The sequence below is a fragment of the Limulus polyphemus genome, unplaced genomic scaffold (genome assembly GCF_000517525.1).
Source record: "Limulus polyphemus unplaced genomic scaffold, Limulus_polyphemus-2.1.2 Scaffold686, whole genome shotgun sequence".
Classification (NCBI taxonomy): Eukaryota; Metazoa; Arthropoda; class Merostomata; order Xiphosura; family Limulidae; genus Limulus; species Limulus polyphemus.
The window spans coordinates 34,307-56,661 of record NW_013666296.1 but is presented as its reverse complement, the minus strand read 5'-3'; the positions used below and the strand labels follow the sequence as shown (position 1 = coordinate 56,661).

Below are 22,355 nucleotides of genomic sequence, written 5' to 3'. Positions count from 1 at the left end.
TGTTGCAAAGGAAATATCTGCTGAAGCTTTTCGCCAGACATTAATCATAGCAGAACCATCTGGAGTCAGATCAACGTAGGCCGGTAAGGCAATCACTGATTGGCATGTCCTTAAGCCAATCAGGAAATGTCACAGACCCACTGAAGGATGTGTAGATTGTATAGAAATTATTTTTGGCGGCAAAGGACAAGTTTATGTATATTTTAAGATCTGTGCAAGAACTCAGCTAACAGATGTTTCCGCATATAAAAGCTATCTTCAAGTTTTGTACACCAAAAAAACTTTTCAAGTATTTCCGGCGGCGGTACACCAAGAATCAGATTGACGATCTGAACCAACTTGTGAAGCTTCGAGGTAAGCTCAGAACTCTTAAACTATCTACCGTCTTTCTAAAGACATGCATCATAAAACGAGTCGTACCAAAATTTATGAGTAATCGCATTGCAATATCCCGAGCGAGACACAGTGCAACAATTGAACGTGCATTTTTGAATGATGAAATCGAGAAAAACCAAAAACAATATTCTAAAGTAAAAAGTTCGTTATCGCAACCTGTGGTCAAAAATTATAAGATTTCTTTCATTTTTCGACATGATTCGCTTGTGCACTACAGTTTCAAAATTGATGAACGGATGGAAAACCAGACAAAAACAAAACACGATCGTAACATAAACAGTCTTATTAAGAAATGTTTCGGTGGTGCATTGAGTGACTCTAAAAGCACATTATTAATCTTTCAGACTACTGCCTCTCTGAAGTACAAGAATTTGTACTTGGAAATGGTCTAGAGTTTTCTGTACCTGCTAACAATATCCAGAGAGAGAGAGAGAAGATTTTTGCAGAATTTGAAGTTTTATACGCTCAACTTACTAAACATAAACCAGTATCGGACTAATAACTAAGTTCGCTAAAGGCCAGACTACGTGATTTGGCACATGCTTACTGTGGCACACCAATCAACCTTTCCGACTTCTGTATGCATAGAGAACATTTTCAGGCTATAAAATCTTTACGCTCGAACAAAAGTATTCTTATCACAAAACCTGACAAAGGTTCTGGTACCGTCCTTTTGAATAAAACTGAATACATTGAAAAATATGTGACATCTTAAATGATGAAACAAAAATCAAAAGGCTGGGCACTGTTTCGCAAAATGATAACACGGCAAAAATTGAAAACAAGTTACAAAAACGCTTATTAGAACTGGTTAAGAAAGGTTCCTTATCACGTGATATTTATGACCAGATTAGGCCCGCAGGCTCACAACGTCCCCGCATGTATGGCCTTCCTAAAACGCACAAAAAGAATGTACTACTCCGCCCGATTTTGTCTATGATTGGCTCTGCACAACATGAATTAGCGAAGTGGCTTTCGGAAATTTTAGAACAGGTGTTAACGTACTTTTCAGAAAACTGTATTCAAGACCCCTTTTATTTTGCTACAACCATACAGAACCTTAGCCTTTACCCTAAACAATCGTTTTTGTGCTCCTTCGACATCAGCAGCCTGTTTACTAATGTACCCCTGGAAGAAACCATCAACATTTGTACAGATACTTTGTATGGGGGAGAAGTTCAGTGACCTCCAATACCTGAGGATCTGTTTGCTGAACTGATGAATATGAATTACGTTCGGTGGAATTTAGCTTTAATGATATCATGTATCAACAGATTGACGGAGTCGCCATGGGTTCTCCTCTTGCACCTGCCTTAGCCAATATTTTCGTTGGTGTCCATGAAAAAGAACTATTCAACAAAGTTACCAGACCTGCTGTTTACTTCCGCTATGTAGACGACACATTTGCCATTTTTAAAAACTGAACAGGAATGTGAGTGTTTCTTACAAGACCTAAACTAGTTGCACTCGGCTCTCAAATTTACTTTCGAAAAGGAACAACATAACTCTTTACCGTTCCTAGACGTCTTAGTTGAAACAGATTACTTTCGTTTTTTCACCAGTATATACAGAAAACCTACCTTTACAGGACAACACACACGATGGGATTCTGTCAGACCTAAAAGTCGCAAAACGAACCTTATTGCTACTTTAGTCCACACGGCTCTAGTTATCTGTTCAAAATCTAAACTAGATTTCGAATTGAAGACGATTAAAACTATTTTACTAGAAAATGGGTAACCAGTAAACGTCATCAATCAAATTACTTCAAGGAAAATTGCAAGCTTCTCAACTGCCCCAAAATTTGGTCATAACAAGTGTCCTGTTTACCTAAAATTACCATGGATTGGTAACATTTTAACAAAGATTGAAAAACATTTGAAAACGGCCATTACTAAATGTTTTCCTGCATTGAACCCCTACTATGCTTATTCCACATGTAAGCTGTTGCCTGCAACACACAAAGATGCGATACCTACCTGTCCTTTGCCGCCAAAAAAGAATTCCTATACAATCTTCACATCCTTCAGCAGGTCTGTGACATTTCCTGATTGGCTTAAGGACATGCCAATCAGTGATTGCCTTACCGACCTACGTTGATCTGACTCATTTTATAAGCTAAACTATTTCCTATAGATCATTTATCAGACTGTTCTGCTATGATTAATGTCTGGCGAAAAGCTTCAGCAGATATTTCCTTTGCAACATCACAACCAACAATTGGTCAAGTTATCAACGCTATTTTCAAGTTTTGAACAACTCGACTTTCAAGATCTACATATCTACATGTGCCGATGTTTCCATTTATCAACGTTATATTTTAAGATCTGTGCAAGAACTCAGCTAACAGATGTTTCCGCATATAAAAGCTATCTACATATATTTATATATATATAAATACTTCTTATCAGCAGACATACACAGAATATTACGGAGCGCATATGCTTTTGTTAGATACATCCATGCATATATAAATGAACCTTTCCCCAGATCTACTGCACTTCGGCTCATATTACAAATAAGGGAAATATAATTATTTTAATAAATCACTATGTATAGGTAATTAATTTAAATACATGCATTTTGTGATTAGTGAGGGCATTGTCGTCTAACGTTCATTAATGCTATCATTTTCTTTGCTCATGATTTTTCTAGATCATATTGAATAACCGAACAAAAACTTGAAAAACGAACACAACTCCAAAGAGCTGTTTGTTGGAATTTCTTTTTCTTTTTTTTCCCACTGGAAAAATCCTAAAATAATTTTAAAATAATGGAACAAAGTAATTTGTAATCAGTTTGGTTGTTATTTCATAAGAATTTGAGTTTACTTTTAATTAGATCTATGAAACATTATTTTGATTATCAAACACATTTTCAGGATCATAGTAATTCCTTGAGCTTGTTTTTAGTCCATAGATATATCTGTATAAATAATTTACAAGTGGCACTGATATAATCAGATCAATCAAACATTGTACAATAGCTAAGATACACAAAGTGGTATATGAGTAATATAGTCCAAATTGTTTAAGTAGAAATCAACATGATTTCGAAGTCAAAAAAGTTGGTAATGATGAAATAAGTTATAATTATACATAGGTTTATAAACATAGTGATATTGTATCAAATAAGACCTACATAATTTGAATCACATCTTTACACAAGGTGTCCATCTGTATAGTTTTCCAAGAACCTTCTAAAATCTGGTTTTGCCACTAGATTCTCTGTAGTGATGGTCTGACCTTGTAAAAAGTCATTACTTTTTTAAGCTTGTATTAAAAACCCAATTTTGTCGATAGTTTCATCCTATCAACTTTTAGTTCATCAATAATAGCTTCTACCTACAGATTTTAGCCATTTAAGTTCTAAGAATTTGCAACTTATTTAAATCCTAGTTTTGCCACTAGCTTCTATTTATTAAGTAGGTTTTTGTGTGCTTTAAAATCAAGAAGTGAAGTTTCTTGTACTACAACTAACTAAAAACACTGTATTGCTCTTCTGCTCCATTTTCATAAGTGACATGTATTTTGTTAACCTAACAAAAACTGTGTTGTTCTGCCACACTTTAAAAACAATTATAAGAGGACAGAAACTATAAAAATATATTTAATACACTAAAGTTGAAATATATTTTAATTATTTATCAAGATTAACTGTCTCAAAATATCAAAGTATCATAAACATGGATTAAAATATCCTGCTTACAAAGTACATACAGAGAAAACCTGGTTAAACCCCAAAATATTGAGTAAATTGGAAAAATAAAATGTACCCTTGACCACAGTACCTTAATACAAATTTTAAGAAGTAGATAATACATATACATTAAAACTGTTATTTTTCTTACTCTCAAAAAATGGACAATTTATCAATTATGGTAATAGTGTTATTAGCACTACGATCTATCATTGAGGTTTCTTTGTTTTATAATGTCTAGTTAAAACCACCTATGGAGAAAACAATAAATTTTCATCAATAAAAATTATCACAGACCAGACCTAAGAAAATTTTCCTGTAAAACTTTACTAATTTATATACCAATAAATGTTTCTGATTATTTAGCACAGATCATCAGGCTCTTAATTGCCCTTTCTACTAAACCATAAGCTCATTTGCAACATGATAACACAGGTATAACTTTTTATAGACTTCATTTATTTCAGAACTATTTTATAGAAAATTTTCTATTACTGTTTCTATGGTTCTATAAAAAAATTCTAGATTACTTTATACATTATATTAAACTTATTTGGTTTAATCATACATCTTAAAGCATTTTGTATAGTTTGTTTGCTTGTAATTAAGTGCAAAGTAACACAATGGGCTATCTGTGTTGTGCCCACCATGGATATTGAAACCTGGTTTCTAGCATTACAAGTTTGCAGACTTACCTCTGTACTGCTGGGGGGCACATTTTGTATAGAATATGGAAACATCATTATCTACTATTCAAGATACCGAGCGTTCCATCTACAATTTGTCTTTTAGTAATCATTCATGTATATCACAAACATTGAAAATAAATATGTGTATATGTACAGTATATGTATATTTTTTAGCTATGTAAATATTTATACAATTATATGATATATGTAATTCAAAAGTTTATGTAAATTATAAGACAAATGAATTTCATCGGAGAAATAGTAGAACTACTCTATAAGTAAAGTCCACAAAATGTAATACAAGGCATCAATATGAAATCATTCCAACCTAATAAAGTTGTGTACAGAAGCATATTCAGAGATATTTGATTGGTAATATAAGTTAAAGCTCAGAATAGAAATGTACTGGTTACAAACTTTATCTCATGCCCACAAAATTCAGATGAAAACTGATTGAAATATTGACCTCATACGACTGTGTTTCTATCATATATATAGAGAGAGAGAATTGAGTGAAAGTTAAAAGTGGCTACTGTCATTTAATCATGGAGGGGAAGGACACAAAAAATTAAGAACCAAATTCCAACAAACAGTCCAAGCAGCAACCAGGAGAGAAAACCTTCACCACAACATGACTTTGTGAGCAGCCTGGCTCCAGAACCTTGGCTCTTGCAACACCACCTCTTCCCATTTAAACTGATATCCCTGCAATAAAAAAAACCCAGACAACTGTCGGACACAATCCCACCAGACTAACATATAACTTAAGAAAAAATTAAAACAGGAATAAATCAAAGTTTGCAAGCAATATTTCCCAAAAATGATCAAACAAGTAACCATCAACAACCTATACATCATGTTTTTTAAAAAAAACATTACTTAAATACTTTACTAGTGTTAGAAGACTGAATTTACTTTTAACATTATTTTCAAGAAAATTATAAATCTACAGCAAAATGTTTGATTTTATAGAAAATACAAAGCTTTAATCAAAAGAAACAATTTTTATTTAAATTTAGGATTTTCTGTTTTTAAATGCAAATTATGAATAATATACTACAAACTGTAAACAGTGCAATGAATTTTTCTAACATTAAACTTGTTACTGTATAAATGTGAATTGACTAAAAACAGTAATACCAAAAAAACATCACATGAATTCAAAACATGCATTGCAAAATCAAAGAGAAAAAAAATCATGCTATACAATTACATGTAAGTAAATGTAAAACTTAAAAACAAATGTGGTAACAGTCCAGTTCTAAACATACTTTTCAAACATTTTCAAAACTACTCTTTCATTTCTTTTATATTAACACACTGATTTGGTTGCAAACATTTAGCTATATTGAAATAATGATAATCATGCATATAATACAGCATGGTTTATTAAATAAATAAATTATAAGTTAACACAATGATATTGGTTGAACTTAAAAAGTCATACCTAAAAAATATATATAATATTAACAAAAAATGTAACTCTTCTTGTTTTATGTTGCTTAAAGTCAAATTAAAACAGAAATGTGTTTATTACATTAAATGATCAGGCACCTGTGCTCAACATACTTGTGTAATACCAGCCTTATTTTTTATTAATGAGAGCACAAAAATGATAAAAATTAAATTTTAAACAAAGTTAAAACACATGCAAACAACTAATAAAATCTTCAAAATAATTGTTCTTATTTTAAAAACTTAATGAAAAATAAAATGATTGAAAATTGAATACTTACTAAAACTATAAAAAAACAGTCAAACCACTTCAGCTTCAAACACAAAACATATCAGACAAAAATCAAAATGTGCCTAAGATTTTTATAAAATGTATTATCAAAGTTGACAATATACTTCAGATTATCAAGTTTTTTATTTCCAATTTGAATGAAATACTTTATGTGTTACCCATCAAACAATTAGAAAATCTTAGTGAGGAAAATAAAAATGGGGATTAGTATCAGCAAAACTAACAAAATTCTGTTACATGATAAGAATTTTATAGAACCTGAGGCCCATTGAATGCTATATCTAACTTGCATCAGGTGCAAGTTACCAACAGCTATCTTTTGTTTTAACTGAATGACATGTTAAAAAAGAAATCAGGTACCTAACACTGTACACATTATTATAAGGTGCCACATGTGGTTTTGTAAACACATCATCGAGATAATGGCACGAGAAATGATTTGTTGAGTTTACTCAATCTGGAAGAGGTGGTGTTTTATTTATATTTCAGCCTTTTCAAGCAATAACACTCAAAACTTGTTGGTCATAGGACTAACCACTGACCAAATGAAATAAATGGCTTCTGAAAGCTAGGACATGTTCTGCTGTATTCAGTTTCATTATACTGAATATAGATATGATGATGTACTTCTAGCAAAACAAAATAACTTATCTACATATACATAAAACAGACTGGAAATGTAATAGTTTTGCAGGCCAACATATACAAGATTCACATCTATCACCATAAACTAAGTTCTTTCCTACTAAATTTCTTTTTTACACTTGTAGAGAAACATTAACAAGGATAATAGACAAGAATGTGGTGCTCGATCAAATATTAATAAACTTTATTTAGAACAATATAATTGAAGATGGTGATATACTACTAGCAATGGGTTCATTATGGGGAAAACAAAGTCTAACAACAAAGGTGATGATGGATAATAAGATAAAAACATTTTTATTTACAAAAGTTTTAAATATTTCAGAATACATTTGTTCCATTTTCAGTGAAATCTGGAAATGATATTATAATTATAGCTATTAAAAGATACTATTGTAACTTCAATAATTAATTTACTTAAAATATTTAGTAAAGTAGTAAATGGAAAGAAGTACAGATAATAGAATAAGTTAAAGAAGTAGCCAAATTACAAGGTGCATGAGACATAAAGTTATGATTTTAACTATTCTTAAAAAACAGCTAAATGTTAAGTAAAGCTAGTTAGAATAGTTATAGGTCTAAGGATGCTTGTAAGTCCTTATGAGCTGTACAGTCTTTTGCTATGCACAGTTCAAGGTCTGAACATTCTGTAGTAATGATAGTGAAATCATTATATAACATGTTGTGGCCTGTGGTTTCAAAGTGTGAAAGAATAGCCTTGTGGCTAGGTTTCAATAATGGACAGCCAGTCCTATTCGATATTCCTAAGTGTTCACAGACTCTGGTTTTTAAGTGGCATTTTGTGTTTCCAATGTAAATGACCTTACAGTCGTTACACTTATAAATGAGCCACAAATGTAGAAGTATTGATTTTCAATCTTTACATTGAAAGAAGTATTTATTGCAGAGGGTAGGTCTATGCATTCAACAGAGTTTAATTTAAGGGTAGAAGGTTTTGTTTTTCAAGGAGGAGAGTTGTTGTTTTTTATTTGGGACATACGAGTCCATAAAAGGAAGGCAGATAATGAGAGTAAACTTGGTAACAGTGTACAAAGTAGTGAGTAGTTGGAATTTGTCATTTAGAAACTTGCAAGTAATGACTGGTAGAAAGTCAGACAAACAGCCAATGTTTAACAGGTGTTTGCATAGAAGTGTAATTTCTTTGTGTAAAACAGTAATCTGGGCAAAAATTAAAGACCCTTTTTAAAAGTGACATGACAAGGTTTTGTTTGAAGTAGATGGGGATAAAGCTGTTAAAATTAGTGTAAAGGCCTGTAAAAGTCCTTTTACAAATTTTGAACCTTCTTTCGTAATTCTGATGTCAAGAAAATATAAGAATCGATTTTCTGCAAGTTCTGATGTAACTTGGTATTAGAGTGTTGGAAGAAGAGTCAAGCAAGAAATTCAGAAATGTGACTAGATGTTCAAAATGGCAAGAAAGTACCATCAGTACAGCATTTATACAGGACAGGTTTCAATTCACGTTTCTAGCTAATTACATTCATGGTAGCATAGAAAACTATTGGCTATCGCTAGGCCCAGTGGAGATCCCATTGCAATTCCATCTATATAGTCATAAATGACATTATTAAATAGGAAATGGTTTAACTCTGTAGAGAGGGCAAGAAGTTCTAAGAATTGTTTTCAAATGAAACCAAGATGCTACTCAGAGTTAGAAAGAAAGAAGAAAGAAAAGGTCCACAATTAAATTTAAGATTTCATAAAGAGGAATATTGGTATAGAGAGATTTAATATCAAAACTGTCCATAACATATTGATCAGCAGAGGGAATTTTACAGATTTGATAAGCAAAGGTGAAAGAATTGGCAATAATAAATTTATTCAGTAATATAGTAATTTATGTCAGTATAGAATATATCAAAGAGATTATTTATTCACACCTTGGGAACAGTTTAGGGTATTTTGATAATCATAAATATTACATATCCTTGATAATTACTGAATGACACTTAAGTACATAACCCAAACATTTTCAATGTACAAAAGGTCTCTGTGACATACTTTTATGCCACAGTTATCTTAGAAAAATTATAAAAAAGAAATTTTCATCACTCCATTATACATTCAACTAACACGTTACCCACAAGATTTATTGGATGTTTCTAGTTTTGACAAACATGGTGCCTTTCAATTATTTACACAATCAATCAAATTCATGTACATCTGGAAAAACACATTGAGAAATCTATCAAGTTAAACAAGTAGCAGCTAGTTCATTACATAAATCTCTGAGGCTTAAACAAAAATAAAAATAAACAGAAGTTGATAATACTGAATAGATGTAGGATGGAGAAATATCAGTTTTCTTTTGAATTACAATATCATACATTATTACCCTTGCCCCATGGGGGGTATTGCAATAAGGTCTGTGTTTCCACGCATGTATCTTGAACACTAATAAACCAACATACATGAAAATTTTACATAAGATGTGAAGTTGGTATGGGATGGTCCTCTCCAAATTTGTTCTGGATCCAGATTTAGGATCATTTTGAAACATTTTTTGTAATGGAGAGATAGAGCATTTTTGTGGTTTTATGACTGGATTTGTACTAAATTTCAAGGGCATATTAAGGTTGAAATTCCTCATCACACTACAGAATATTGTCCGTATCATTGATAATTTTGGATCTAAGAAGAATATTCTGAGCTTTTAAAAGTGAAATTTGACGTTATCCAATATAAACACATGCAATCTCGAAAATGAGTGGCAGGGCAAGGATATGCAATCTCTCTAACTGCTCTTGTTTAGGAATATATCTATAATCTCTCATTTATCTTTATACAACAAAAACAATAAATTTATATCAACTTGATTTTGCCTTTATCTTAGATTATATCTGTTTACACACTTTATAAAAATGTCTTAAAAATAGCACTTAAAATTGAAGAAAATTTAAAACATTAGTTTTCAGTACAATATTATATTCTTTAACTGAATACAATTCACGTTTTGATAATTATTTCACAGTTTTGTTATTAAGTATTACACTGACCTTTGGCACACCTTTCTTTTCACAACTCTTGAGAAAATTTTCCACATTCCATCTACTCTTGGCTACAGATAGTTGTGGCTGTAGAAATAATTATACATGACTCAGAAGTTGAAGTAACTCAGTTATATTAACAAAAAAACATTTAATTTCAGATGACACACACTGAAAAATTATCAATGGACTCTCTACTGTATGTGAATAATGGTTTTCAAGATCTAATTTAAGCAAACCAAAGGCACAAAAGTCTATTGGAGCTGCATCTTGACATATGTGGCAAATGGGATTGTTGTGGTTTAGTTTTTTTTTGGTAATTTTTCTCAAGAAAATAGCTACTGATTTCAGATTATGAGTAGAATTTTATAAAGGTTATAATTTTCCTATACAGAAAATATATTTCCAATAGGTACTTACCTTACTAACATATGTAGCTATTCTCGTTCAGTGCTGCCATCTACATGCACTTTTTTTTCATGCCATAAACCTTGCACTCCCATTTACCAATGACTATTGACTATCCTGGTTTTACTGCATCTCGCAGGCAAATCGTCATATGACAACCCTCCACCAACAGGAGTACAACACAACCTACTGATGCATGTGGCTCCCTCTATAAGATTCTATTGAACTATCACTTCGGAAGAAAAGGAAGCACCGATTTTCAATGGGGAAGGAAGAGTAAGTAGGAAGTGTGAGAAGAGGTAAGTACATATAGGAAATATATTTTCAGTATAGGAAAATTATAACTTCTGGTATGGTACAATATATAACTGGAATTCTACATTCAATAGGTGGAGGGACCAGTGCATCTGAAGAATAACCTATACTGATGATCCTTGCAATAAAGAATCATCCCTGGGAGACCGCACCACTTCTGTTCCAGGTATACTCTTCACCCAATGTGCAAATTGGTGTCAAAGACACAGGCAGAACAAAGGGAGAGAAAACACTGGGACTGGTATCCAAGCCACCTAAGAACATACTCTCAATCCTGATGAAGAGAAGCTGTAGATGAATCTTCTACAAACAATAATGTGGAAGAAAGCGAAACTGGTTGTTCTTGAAGGTGTAGAGTGGCTAGGGCTTGACAGACTATAAGCAGCCAGTCAACTCCAATCAAAAACCAAGCAGAATCAGGAATATAATCTCCAATCTGTGGTAGTAAGAGGGTCCAAACCATCTTCACCTCAAGTTCCGTAAAACAGAAGTATATACTGTGCAAACCAATCTGTGAAATGGGCACACTTGCACAATCCACAACTAACCATATATCCAGGAACCTGACATCTGAATGACAGTAGTAACAGGCAACAAATGTGTGAGGACTTATTTTGATTGGTCCTGCTCAAAATCCAAAATCAGTCACTGGGAACTCACATCCGTGTGATGGTACAATGAGGGATCCCAATTAAAGGGGTGAACTGCAAGGTGATGGATCAGCTTGAAAGTAGCATCATCTGCTTGGACAGGACCATACAGCATTGGAGTACATCATGAACTTCCAGATACCATTGCATGGAAGGTAACACATATGTGAGGACTTATGTTGATTGGTCCTGCTTGAAAGCCAAAACCAGTCACCAAGAACTGACATCCATGTGATGGTAAGATGAGGGATCCAAACTGAAGGGGTGAACTGCAATGTGTCAAGATCAACTTCAAAGCAACATCATCTCCTTGGATAGGAGCATACAGAATTGGAGCACATCACAAAATTCCAGAAACCATTTCACAAAAGTGGATTGCCCCTAAAACCTTATGCAACTGCAGCCTCCAAATAGTTACGGAAGCCAGGAACAACATCAACCCTTGGAGTCTACTGTACAGAGATGGAGCATTTTTATTGTTAGTGTACATGTGCAACCTCATCCCCTCGGACAGGATCATACAGCATTGAAGCACATTGCCAACTTTCGGTTACCACCACACAGAAGTGGATTGCTCCTATAAATGATATGCAACCTCCATATAGTCACAGAAGCCAGGTGCAACAGCAACCCTCAGAGCCCATCGGACAGAGATGGTGCACATAAATGGAGAACCAGTATCATCTACACCAGCAGGACAGCACCGCCCTACTCTTAACTAAATGTAGTTGTATATTAATTATTTGCATAAGGTCATATTCAGGAGGATACCTCCAAGATCCACAACCTCAGCAGCTTGGAACTGTAAATTGGCAAGGACTAACATACCCCACTTGAAGAACAAGGAGGAATAAAATACAGAGGAACACCAACACCAGAAACAGTGTAATGGGTGACCACGAAAATCCTATTTTGAAAAGCAGACTACCCCTGATTTATTCAATAAAAGGGACAGCAGAAATTGGGAGCTATCCCCTTCTGCTTTACCCATATAAATCCACTGGTTAGTATGGTCCAGAACAGGCATATTTATGAAGCAAATATATTGTGAGGGAAAACCTACAAGTGATCTTGTGGAACACCCCATCTCAACAGTGTGGGTTATATGCCATGGGAATATTGTACTTTATGATAGCAGCATGGCTGTACAATGCAGATTTGTGATGCATTAAGTATACCTGGACAGGCAACACTCACCACAGAGTGGGATCCTAACAGTAAAAAAGGGAAATGGACCTGAAAGAAAGTAAAATGTAAATAAAAAAGAGAACTTACCCAGTCACAATTTCACCAAAGTTTGAAGGACGGTATCCCAACGAGGAAGAAAGAGCTACCGATGAAAATAGTGGGAGATGAACATATGAGGAGTTGTCCACATGCCCACTTGAAGAATTTCCTCCAATGGACAATGGAAGTGAAATATTAGGGAAAAGATAAGTTACCTGATCTGATGTGATGACACCTGGAACAGAGTTTAGGAAGAAGAGAAGGAGAACAGAGGAGCTGTATGATGTTGAGGTAGTCAAGGAAACCACAGAATTGCATGGATGATTGAAATCACCCTGGGAATAAGAAAGAAGGGAGGATAAACATAAAGGTATCGGTCAGTCTAATCCTGGCTGAAACTTCAACACCTAGGGCTTGTGGATGAGGAGCTGGAGACTAGAAAGGAGGTAACTTGGCATTGAGAAAGGTGGCAAATGCATCCAGATGAGGCATACCCCACTGTGAACATAGCTGCTGGAAACATGAGGATCAAGAAACCACTCCATGTGATAAATGTTGTCCAGTCTGGAAAGATGATTTGCCACAAGTTTGAAAGCACCCACAACATGATATGCCTGGAGATATATCCCAAGCATGTGAGCCCAAAAAAGTAGATCCAAATATCGACTGCAAAGGGAATAAGAATGGGTGCCACCTTGATGGTTGGTATAAGCTACCACTGCAGAACTGTTAGAATGGATCATGACAATTCGATTCCTAAGTAGAGGAAGAAATTGATCCAAAGCCTGTCATACCACTAGAAGCTTCAAGGTGTTGATATGCTAAGACTGTTCAGTCAAAGACCATAGTCTGGAGGCCTCCTGCTGACTAACCCATGCCCCTCAACTAAGTTGGGAAGCATCGATGAAGAGATTCAAATATGAATGAGGAGGAGAAAGCGGTACACCCAACAATGTGTGAGCCTTGTTCAACCACCAACATAGATTGTTAATGAGGAAAGGATGAAGGGAAATGGGAAAATCTAAAAGTGAGCAAGATTCCATTGGTTGTGCAGAGTCCACTGAAGAAACCACATATGTGCTTGACCTAAGGAGATAAGAGCTTTCATAGAAGCTCACATCCTCAAAAGCAATGGAACCTCACAAGCAGTAAGAGATGGAGCAGCAAAGGCATGAAAAAAGTTGGGCTCGACTGAAGTGGGAGTTGAAATTTTGGCTTGTGAACCTTCATCAACTTCAAATACTTATCTAATACCTTGTTAATGATACCAGAAGGGATGCCTAACTTCATTCATTACTCCAAAGTGGCTTGGGATGTGGTTTCAGAGCCTATCATTGTGTTAAATGCTATATTATGCAAGACTTTCCAATTCCATGGGGTACATTAAAAGTTCCATTTTTTGAAACATTATGCCTGTTGGCTCAATCTACCTCAATCTCATTATGATTATCATAAATATACTTACAGCAAAAATTGCAAGTCAAATTATAAATATTTTTCCATGAACTAACTACAACAATGCTAAACATGTTAGTCCATGCCACCACAGTTTGCATGTACAGCAACACATCACTGTATTAGCATATACAATTTGTTAAAATAAAGTACAATTAACCCTTTAATTTATTTTTCTAGTAAAGTTAACCTAAAGTCATTATTTAATCATTTCATGCTCTTCCTACTTTGTAAAACATTATTTGCTTTTTATGTTTAATTAGGAACCTACTGAACTGAATAATCAATACAAAATGCAATAACAGTAATTTTTATAATAGGCACATTCTGATTTTAAGGATTACAATGTTTTGACCCAGAGTATCAAGTCATCATCAGATAAAATTTACTTTACCTGATGATGGCCTAATACTATGGGTAAAAAACTTAGTAATCCTTAAAGTCAGAACCTGCCTATTGTAAAAGTTGCTATAATTGTGTTTTGAACTATACTTTTGTTTTGGTTAACAGCTTTAGAGAACTGTTGTGTGCACTAGAGAAAATTTTTAATACATCTTACAACAGAATAATAAAAAAAAAGTAAGAGCTTTACAGCATAAATTTAATTTTCATTTATTTTAATTAACGACAGTCAACAAAAAAGCTGAAAACTAACGTTTTAACTTTCACCCAGATAACCATCTAAACAATCCAAACAGTAACTACTTACCACTGCAGCAGAAGGCACATGGATATTGACCAAAAAATTAGGATGAAGTTTGTTCATCAGTTGACACAAAAGCACTCCATCTCGAAGTGCTCCTCCAAGGTCATCTGGTAAAACTACTTTTAAGTTGTTCTTGATTATCTATTAAAAGTTTGAGGGAAAAATCATTATATTGATGTAAGGAAACCAACTCTGTAAGTCACAACTGTTTAAGAGGGTTTCTTATTTTTTTCACTTGCAAACCAAGAGAAATATAATTCTGTATAAAAGATAATGAACAGGAAGCAATCACATACATCACATAATTTTTAATTTATTGGTAATGTCAAAAAACACTCTAGTAATCACTTTTAAACATAAACCAAGTTTGTCTTCTATATATTTTGACACACTAGTAAGACATCACAAAATTATAACCATTTTATCAAAAACAAAAAGGTGAAAATAAAAGAAGATTAAAATTCATTGCAAAAAATACTCTCCTACACAAAAGTTATTCATTTGGATATTAACTATTGTAAATGTATATGACAACAGATACTAATTGGTTAAAATTTTAAGTTATTTTGATTTAGTTCAAATAAAAAACATCTATTGTGAACGATGAAGAAACTTACATAAACTATATGTGTTTGACAGCAGTATCTTCTATGGATGACTAATTTCATTATTCTTAGAAGTTAGTAAAGTAAAAAATAATGAGCTCAAATTAAGAATCTGGCAACAATAAAAATTCAAAAGCCATTTTGTTTGGGGGCTTTTAACACAAAAGGAGGTTAAATTTAGAAAATGCAATCTAAATTGGTAAGTCATGTAAAGGCACCAAGAGGAGCTCTAATCAGTCTCTAAAATCATGGCCAAAATACTAAACTTCAATAATACAAAGAAATGTATTAAAACCTAAAATATATTTATAGTAAAAATTGTTCCATCATACTATTTACAGCATTACTTGAAGTTTATTAATAAGGATATCATAGCCTTAGAGTTTATGTCTGACAACAGAGTAAGTGTAATGTTAGGACTTGATAAAAAATTATGATTTTTACAATAGCAGGAAAAAAAAAAGAAAGTACTGTCCAAACTGCTACCAGTTTTCTGTTAAATTTATAAAAGTTAAGCTCAGGAACTCTGATTAAGTTTAACGTATAAGGTTATAATAATTTTTAATGTTTTGTATTTACATATTTAAATATGTGTAATACTAGGAGTCATTTCAGTGTTCATGGCAGCACTCACTTTCTTGTGACAGAAGAAATCATCACATGAAATAATTTGGAGTTAAAGTGAACTAAACATTAAGTGTAAGTAAAAAACTCAAAGATGGTAGAAGTGACAGTTGACTTTCTTGGGGATTCTTACCCTGTTAAAAAAGAAAAATGACAGGCAAAATCTGAAAGCATATAAGGATTTAATGCCTACAGCATTGTATGAAAACATCTAGTCTCAAGTACAAGTTAAAGATGAGAGTAGAATTAAATAATATCATGCATTTAAACAGATTAATATAAATGAACTCAAATTCTGTTTTATATCCTCATAAGCACAATATTGTTTCTTTCAAAATAAAAAAACTAAAAAATCTGGGTAATTCTTATGTTTTATATATTGTTTGTTGTTTTAGCACAAAGCCACACAATGGGCTACACGTACTCTTTCCACCACAAGGAATCAAACCCTGGATTTTAGTGTTGTAAGTTTGTAAACTTACCACTGACCCACTGGGGAGCATTTACAGGCTTTTTAACAAAAAGCTCTTGTTGGTTTATATTTGCAACCTTTAGTCTTAGATTCTAAAGTTTAGATTTTATACACTTTAGTGAATGAAATCAATCCAAACAAAGTTGCCTGCTTACCAAAAGATAGCTGTGGAAATAAATATTGATTCTTTATGTAATAGTTTACCAATACAAACAAAATTTCAATTGTGGCTTAAATTCACCAATGATATATATATGTATATATATGATCTCTGTTAAAATATTCTTTTCTTTCACTAAAGTGGGAAACACTCTTTTTTTTTTCCTTTCTACCCACACAATAAAATTATACATTAGTGACTAGAAGATTTTCATTTTAAATATATTAAAACTATTAGTTTTTTGAGCCTATAGTTTCCTGGTACTAATAAATTAATTTGTAAATATAATAATAAACTTGATTTTTTAATCAGTATGTAAAACTGAATTTAATAAAAAAACATTTGGTTTACTTACTGTAAGCATAGATATATCATCAGTATATTACATTTGTATCTGTTTATGTGTGTGTGAATGTATTTATATTAAACTGTTTTTTGTGTGTTTGTTTGAGAGCAAAGCCACATTGGGCTACCTGCTGTATCCACCACAGAGAATCAGATCCCAGATCTTAGCAGTGTAAGTCTGGAAATTTAAAGCTGTCCCACTGAGGAACTTAAACTGTTTTATCTATCAAGTTCACTCTCTAATTACAAGTTTATGAACTTGTTTTACACCATATGAAGATGAACTATTCTGGTAGGTTTAGTTTTTATTATTTTATTATTGTGTGTGTGTTATCATAGACAATTTGACTTGTGTTTCAACTTATTAATCGGATAGGTACAAAGATTAAAAAATTTTTTTACAAAGTTTTTTTCTCAATTTTATAAACTGAATGGATTTTGACAACAAATATATAAATATAAAAAAACATTATAAAATCTTTAAGCAGCTCGTTCAAATAAAAATAAACACTCAGTCTGCATACTTAAAAAAATACAAAGTTAACAAAGTAATTGAAATATGAATATTATAAATATCTATTTTGGGTCATATTTAAAAAATTCCAAACAGCATTTATACAGAAGTACCCTCAGAGGATTAGCAATAATGAGCACCTAGCTTCTTGCATAGAATAACTACACACATTAACTTAATTTTATTGATAATAAATGCAATAACTTTTTGACATGCAGTTACACAATACAAATGTATATGAAACATTAAAATTATAAAATACTGCTATAGCACATAGCACAAACAGTGACCATTGACTAATATCAAATAATCACCTTGGGAATAGTCACTAGAAAATCTCATGTAAAGGTCAACATTTATATGATGAAAGAATTCACTTCCATACTTTCAGACATTTCCAACCAACAAGTTTTCCCACCTTCATCTGTATAGATAAGTATGGCCAAAGTAAAGAGCTGTAAATCCAGGATCTGCTTTTACTTCCATCTGCATTCCATTGTTTCCAAATGTTAAAGAGGGGGATAAATTATTTTAAATATATAATATATAAATATGTGTGTGTGCATGTGGTCACACATTCATGTGGAAATCAAAACTTGAGGCAAGATGCTTGAGATTTTGTTCAGGTAATTCATATAACAATAATGGTTAAAAGATGCAATATGTACAATAAAATTTACCTTCCTCAAGTGATCAATGTGCTCTTGTTCTTCTTTGGCTTTATTTAGTCTTCTTCTAATTGTGAAATTTGAATTAACTGGTTCAGTGAATGAAGAGGATAGTTTCTTAAAATCTGTTATGCAATCAGAAAAGAAAATAATTTTCTATGTAATATAAAATATTTAAGCAGATGTTATACATCATAATTTCATAGATATAGAAAATAGAAAGATACTACTTCAGAAATTCATAAGCAAACTCAATGAAATAGAAGATTTTCTTATGTTTTCTTTATGTTTTACAGCTTCCAAATGAAAAATAACAGTAAGAAAGAGGATGATTACACATAGCTGTGAAGTCAAAATATAGGTTAAAATAATACATAACAGTTTGAAATATATAAGTTGATTAACATGATAAAGAAAATATTCAAAACTATGTATAAAACCAAAATTAACATAGTAATGTTAATTGCTTTGTTTTGTTTTGTTTCTAATTATGCACAAAGCTACACAAGGGCTATCTGTGCTCTGCCCACCACAGGTATCGAAACCCGGTTTCGAGAGTTGTAAGTCCGCAGACATACTGCTGTGCCACTGGGGGGCTTGTTAATTGCTAATACTTTTTAATATTGACTCACATGATAAGAGTTCATTATAACTAAACATAAAAAAAACACTGCATCACTCTGTTCATATGTTTTTTACATTGGTTCATGTAAGCTTATACTACTGGGCTGACTATAATTCCGAATTTACTATGTGTATCTACACAAAGTTTGACAAGCTTTAGTCAAATGTACAAGTCTGTTGTACACAAAAAGTCAGATGTGTTACTAATGTATTTGTACTCAAGATATGTCTGTGAATTGATGACATTAGTATGACACAGACTCTGACAAATCAAAGTGCAAGGTGATGTTCGTATGAAGAATATAAATACTTTTTTACATCATACAATTTGCATATTGTACATGCATAAACTTTAGAATGTCCAAAATATACAGCTTTTTTCAGTATCACTGTATATTGTATCTTATATTCACTCTCCTCTACTATGAAGTTTCATTGAATCAGCAGTGTAGGGTAAAATGAATAGTTGATAACTCTGACATCAAATACATAATAGCAATTGAATAGTACCCTGTAAAAAAGTTGGGGCATTCGCACTTTGACACCCCCCCCCCACTTGTGCATAGATTAATTAAATGTTTCATAAAGTTGATTTCATTTTTCAATATTTTCAATTATTTTATTATGATTATTATTAAAGATGCATATAAGTTACATAATAAATCACAATAGCCATACATACCTTCACAATATACAAATCACACATACCATAAAAATCCTAATTACTTCTATCAATGCACTCATTAAAACTAACAATGTAATATAATTCAAGTAAACAGGGCTTTTCCCAAAATTGTTAAGTTTAGTAAAAAGTTTTTTTATATTTTAGGTCCTAAAAATATGTACTTAACAGTAGGAATTTAAATCCTTGTGTATAAAAACCTAAGATCCTGTTTTCAAAGTGATGAAAATATTTCTATTTACTTATTAACTTTATTCCAGGGTTAAATTTTATTTTTACTTCCCAATTTATCTCAAATTGTGCAAGTGCAAAACAAAATCTGTTTTCCAAAAACTCTGCTCATCCTACTGCACATGAGATCATTTTTGTGAGAAAGATCCTACACCCTGAGGATTAAATGGAATGTGTGCACCTTATGCCTAAAGGAACATACAATAAGTTAATGGGCACTTTGAAAAAACGTTGGAAGGTTTAAGCTCAAACCACTAATCAAGTTTTCCAGAAAAAAAATCCACATTTTAGATTAAAAATGTGTAGTTTGACAAATTTTTGCCATTTTATATTTACAAGTTATATCTAATGAACTCTAATTAAAACAAATATCTCCACAATGTACTGCTAGATGTTAACATTTTCTTACACTAAAAATGTATTTCCAATCAATACTTACTTCCCTCACACAAAGCTATCTTGATCTTCTTTCTGCTCCCTAAGCATTGCTAAAAAAATTTCATGCTCAGCACACCAGTCTATATACCCCACCAATTTCATGCTACAACATGTACATGTCATGTAAATACTCTAGACCAATAGTATTGCACCACCTATATTGGAACAGCTACCTCCCTCTGCTATTCCCATTCAATCCTCACTTTCAAGAATTGAAAGGATCTAAATGAACATGTGCAGAATCACCATGGGAGAGAGATGATATCTACCTGAGGAAGATGCAGCCAGACCGTGCACATAATGAGTGATGAAGGTATTGGGAGTAGTCCAAATTCGAGCCTGAACAATCCTCTCTAATGGTCAGCGAAGGTGAGCAGCCAAAAACATGGTGGTATGATGAATTTGATTTGAAGAAACATTGTGGAGACTACGACCTTCCATGGATAAGTCAGAATACACCAGCCTAATGAGTTGACAAACCCAACCAGTTAATATGATAGGGAATAAATCCTGGAAAACAGATTGATTCCAGAGAAGAAAAAATTGAGAATGCAAACTCCAAAAAGAGGCAGTACTTACCACATAACACCGTAAGGAGTGAAACATGCAAAAAAAGGCATCTGGATCAGAATGGGAGTACGGGTGGGAGATGGAAGGTAAGTAAATGGGTGTGAAAGCCAAAAAGACTTTATGGGCAGCATAAGTCTTAGGAAGAAAGGAACCAGTCTGGATATAGGATGACATAAGTGGAATGGCAGAGGATTCTGGTATCATTAATGACATAAATATCTGATCAACAATGTCTACAAGCAAAGAGGAGAAAAAAATAGGTCTTGAGGGAGAGATGGTATATGGAACACATCAACAAAGATTCAAAGGAAGGACATGAAAGGGCATAATGGACCACATTAAGGTCCCAATCAGGCAAATCAAAGGAATGTGGAGGATGCATGACCTGAAAGGAGGAATATGACAGGGGAAGACAAATCCTCTCTAAACTTGAAGAAACAGAAGGTGTTCAATATGGCCGCCTGATAGGTTGACACAATCAAGGTGGACAAGCCTTTGCCAAACAACCAGGTGAAGAATTGGGAAAGATGAGGAATGGAAGGGTGGGAAGGATGGAAACCACATCAAAGAGACTAAAGGCAGAACGTAGACCATCACTTTTAGTAAATGGACATGGAAGAGGGTCTTATGGATTGAGAAAAGAAAGACCCAACATGTAGAGTCAGTCCCTGGACTGAGTCAATGGACCTACAAAAAGTCATGCATGAAGACAGAGGGTGGTGACATGTGGATAAATAATGTCCAACTAAGGTTGACAGAGTAGAGATTGAGGCAGAGGTAAGGGTAGGGGAGGTTGTACAAGTTTAGGTCAGAGCAGTTTAAGCAATGGTTGTGCCCACCAATACTGAGCCACCAGGAGGACTAGACATGGAATGGTTTGGATTAGGGATACAACTCTGGGGAGGAGTCGATTAGGAGGGTAAGCATAGATGTGATGACCCCTCCAATTTTGACTGAATACATCCACTCCTAGAGCTAGTTGCTGTGGAATGAGAGACCAAAAAGAAGCAAATTTGGTGTTCCAGTTGGTGGCAAAAACATTGATATGAGGTGCTCCCAGCTGCAAACACACCCATCGAAAGACCTGTGGATCGAGTGACCACTCCATGCAGAGAATCGTGTTGGGTCAAGATAAATGTTCCGCAAGCAGATTCAGGGCACCAGGAAAATGGCAAGCTAAGAACAACACATGGTGACAATGAGCCCAGAAAAGCAGATCCAAGGTCTGAAAGCACAGAGACCTGGATTTGGTACCCCTTGCTTGGTGGTATAAATGGCCACTGTGGAGTTGTTGGAGTGTACCATAACTATCCTCCCCACAGGAAGGAAAGAAGTGGGGACAAAGCTCGAGAAACCACCATAAGTTTGTGAATGTTGTTAAGGATAGAAGACTCCTCGACCAACCAGAGACTGGAAATCTCCAGAGTGTCGAGGTAAGCACTCCAACCCTCTAAAGATGCATCCACGACAGACGTAA

General features: G+C 33.5%; 1 protein-coding gene across 5 annotated transcripts in view; it reads right to left on the bottom strand.

Moving 5' to 3' along the window:
• LOC106459947 (leucine-rich repeat and calponin homology domain-containing protein 3-like) overlaps window positions 1-22,355 on the bottom strand; it is a 62,000-nt gene that overhangs the window by 7,565 nt on the left and 32,080 nt on the right. For 4 of the 5 annotated variants that reach the window (XM_022386526.1, XM_022386527.1, XM_022386528.1 and 1 more), the window contains 3 exons: window positions 18,346-18,458; window positions 14,949-15,086; window positions 10,194-10,271 (listed from right to left, as the gene is read on the bottom strand). In XM_022386526.1, coding sequence (XP_022242234.1) covers window positions 10,194-10,271; window positions 14,949-15,086; window positions 18,346-18,458 — 329 coding nt within the window. Of the gene's footprint in view, window positions 1-3,992; window positions 5,490-10,193; window positions 10,272-14,948; window positions 15,087-18,345; window positions 18,459-22,355 lie in introns of those variants that run through there. The other variant, XM_022386529.1, reaches the window with a different exon arrangement.